This window comes from Miscanthus floridulus, chromosome 15 (assembly GCF_019320115.1).
Source record: "Miscanthus floridulus cultivar M001 chromosome 15, ASM1932011v1, whole genome shotgun sequence".
NCBI classification, from domain to species: Eukaryota; Viridiplantae; Streptophyta; class Magnoliopsida; order Poales; family Poaceae; genus Miscanthus; species Miscanthus floridulus.
This window is the reverse complement of record NC_089594.1, coordinates 13449632-13452742: the sequence shown is the minus strand read 5'-3', so window position 1 is coordinate 13452742 and position 3111 is coordinate 13449632. Positions and strand designations below refer to the sequence as shown.

Genomic DNA, 3111 nt, shown 5'->3' with positions numbered 1-3111 from the left:
ATCTGCGCCGCTCCATGGATCCACCATGGGAGGCCGGTGCTGCCATGGATCCGCCATGGGGAGCCCACCATGTCCGCCGTCGAGGTTGGGTAGGCGCGCCACGTAGCGGTGGGGAGAGCGTCGCGCCGCGCATCTCGTGGCAACGACAAAGGCGGCGGCAGCAACAGCAGCTGATGCGCGGAGCAGCAGCGGCGAGGAAGATGAGTGGCGGGGGAGGAGTGGTCGAGTGGAGAAGCAGGATGATGTGGTGCGCGAAAAGGGATGATGAATTTGACCGGAGTGAGCGGTGGGGTTTGGTTCCGTGTGGGCGGCTATGTGCGGTGCGGGCCACGTCGGTCCGATGATCAGACGGCGTATGCCTAGCATTACCGTTGGAATTCCTATGTAGAATTAAACAGGGCAGGTGCCTTGGGGGTCGGTTCTTAGACGCGGAGAATGCCAGTCGCTGCAACCATGGTGGCGCCGCCTTCTCCCCTGAGTTGCGTGAGGGAGACGGCCGGCAACATAGGTTATCTCGGGCCAGTCGGATCCGGCGGGAAGCTTCTCTCTCAGCAGCGTTGGGGAAGGAGGATGGGCAAGAGGAGGCCCACTCGTCGGCGCCAATAGCAGGTTGAGGCATGCATGTGTCGCTGAGGTAGTCTGAATCTATCTATTGTGAACAAATCCTCTGTCGCATTTTAGCGGTAGATGGAGAAACAAATCTTCTTTGATAGCCTTAGTTTCTGTTGAAACACAGCATATTCTGTGGTCTTGGAATGATCAGGCATAACAAAAAAAAAACATGACATTCAACACCAAACAATTCTCTTGGCAACTTGAGCACAATATGGTCATCACGATTACTACTTATCATGAGTACTACTTATAACAATAATAATAGTAAGCCTAACACGATAGACATCAGTTCAACATAACGACCCATTATATACAGACACTGTTACTTCTTATCTGGGCCAGACAGTTGGCACGGCAAATATGACAATCCATAATTAAGCTCACGCTTACTAGTTCATCACCCACCAACAAACCTGCTTACCAGTCCATCACCCACAAAGAAACCTGCTTACCAGCCCATCACCCACCAAGAAACCTGCTTACCAGTTACCAGTCCATTACCGACCAAGAAACCTTAACGCGCATCTTAGTGGCACCAACAGTGATAACATCTTCATCTGAGCTCCTGATCCTTCGAGTAAACTCGACGGTGCGCTTAGAAACGCCATCGCTAGTCTGGATTACAACTATCAGCTTGTCTCCCCTACCCACAGTTATGACAGGCTGCAAAAGTTGGATGACTCCTTTAACACCGCCAACCTTCTTACCACCAAGTTTGCTATCATGAAGCAGGAGGCTATGCGGGACGTGCACAGTGCAAGCAGTGATTTTACCGCTGAACTCTCCACGTAAAACTTCGATAGCAACAAGAGACTCAAGGCCATCTTTCACAACTGAACACCCGACTTCAACTGTACTAAGCCTTGTAGCAAGATATTTACTTTCAACAAGGGATTTCTCAAGGATCCGACCAGTGCCCTTGATCCTTACAAATCCTTTACTAAGTTCTCTGTCCCTACCCCGTTGAGCACTCTTTTGTCGAACATCTTTTATCTTCAGATCGATCTCAATGAATAGATCATCTAACAATACGAGTCCTCGCTTTGGGCCCTCCAAGGTCAGCGATTGGGTCTACAAGAAAAGTTTACAGTACAGTTTTCAGTGATTCAAAACTATAAGGGTGTGTGTCAACTGTTAGGTTTTGAATGATTATAGATCCAACTAGCAGTTAAAATGCTAATAAACGTGCTAGTAGTGACTTTTATCTTTCCAAACACAATGCATGCTAGAATCTGTATGTTAAGAATGATGGATAACTAAGCTAGGCATGATATCGGTACCTTAGACTTGATGACTTGGCAATTGTCTCTAGTGCGGCGGAAGACATAAACACACTTGCGATCAAAGGAATCTCTGGCAATGACAGTGCCATAGACATGTATTGGAAATTTAACATCCAAGGATGCTATCTTCACAGAGAGAATGTTTACTGCATTAAGCAGAGGACAAAAGTCATCCATTTTGTAGACCTTATCGGTGTATCTCACTGGTCCAAGGCTTGCTGCAGCACAGGAAAACAAAAAACAATAACATAATTTAGGTTTAATGCAAATCAGGCTCAGGAAAAAAAAAATGAGTTAATGTTTCATGCAGACAGCAAATCAGACTCATAAGAAGTGCTTGTTTGCAACTGAATCCCGATAGTGTGAGTGCACATGCTGTGTAGGGTAACTGACAAAGGTTACTTAATAAAGGGAAACTCCTCTCTAAACTCAAGCAACTGAAACTATTACCGAGATGAGATGCATAAATTACTTAGTTTCACATGGATTTAAATTAGTTGAATTGTGATAGGCGGCGTTGGGCTTATACAAAAGCAAAATTACACAGGAATTGAGAGGTGGATCGGATAGGCTTACACTCCTCGTCGACGTCGAATTGGAGGAAGTCGTAGAAGAAGCAGCGGGTCATGTAGCGGCCACCCTGCTTGGGATCGTAATCACGGCTCCGATCATAGGCCTGCCTCCTCTGTTTGAGCAGATCCTCCAGGCGCGCCTTCTCTTGCTCATTCTCTTGCTCAATCTGCATCCGCCTCTCATGGTCCGCCACCGCCTCCGCCACGTCGAAGAAGAAGGGTTCCAAGCCTGCGCACTCCCACTCCTCCTCCTCGTATGACTCCACCACGTGCGTGGAGGAGCCGGAGCCCCAGATGGACCGTCCATGCTCGGCGATAACGATACCGTCCGCCATGGATAGGCCGCCGCCGCCGACGAAGGGGAATAGGCTTAAGAAAAAATCTGGTATGGTTAGGGTGAGAAATTGGCTATTATATGACTCCAAACGTTGGTTTCTCTATAATAGGACTCCTAACGTTGGTTTCTCCAAAATATGACTCCAAACAATTACAATAAGCTCTAATAATGACATTTTGTTTCTTTTTTAATCTCTTTTGTCATCTAAAAATACATGTATTTTTTGTATTGACCCTATTACCCTTCAGCAAGAGAAATTGGCTAGCAATGTATCGATTCATCTATTCTGGGTTCCGTCGTTTCA

The 3111-nt window shown here is 47.0% G+C and overlaps 1 protein-coding gene across 1 annotated transcript; it reads right to left on the bottom strand.

Annotated features, from left to right (window-relative positions):
- Window positions 1-793: 793 nt before the first annotated feature.
- Window positions 794-2843, bottom strand: LOC136509333 (uncharacterized). The gene is made up of 3 exons (XM_066504159.1): window positions 2475-2843; window positions 1896-2116; window positions 794-1686 (listed from the first exon to the last, which is right to left on the bottom strand). Exons 1-3 carry the CDS (start codon window positions 2803-2805, stop codon window positions 1102-1104), a joined length of 1137 nt encoding a protein of 378 aa, XP_066360256.1. The 5' UTR covers window positions 2806-2843; the 3' UTR covers window positions 794-1101.
- Between the last annotated feature and the right edge of the window lie 268 nt (window positions 2844-3111).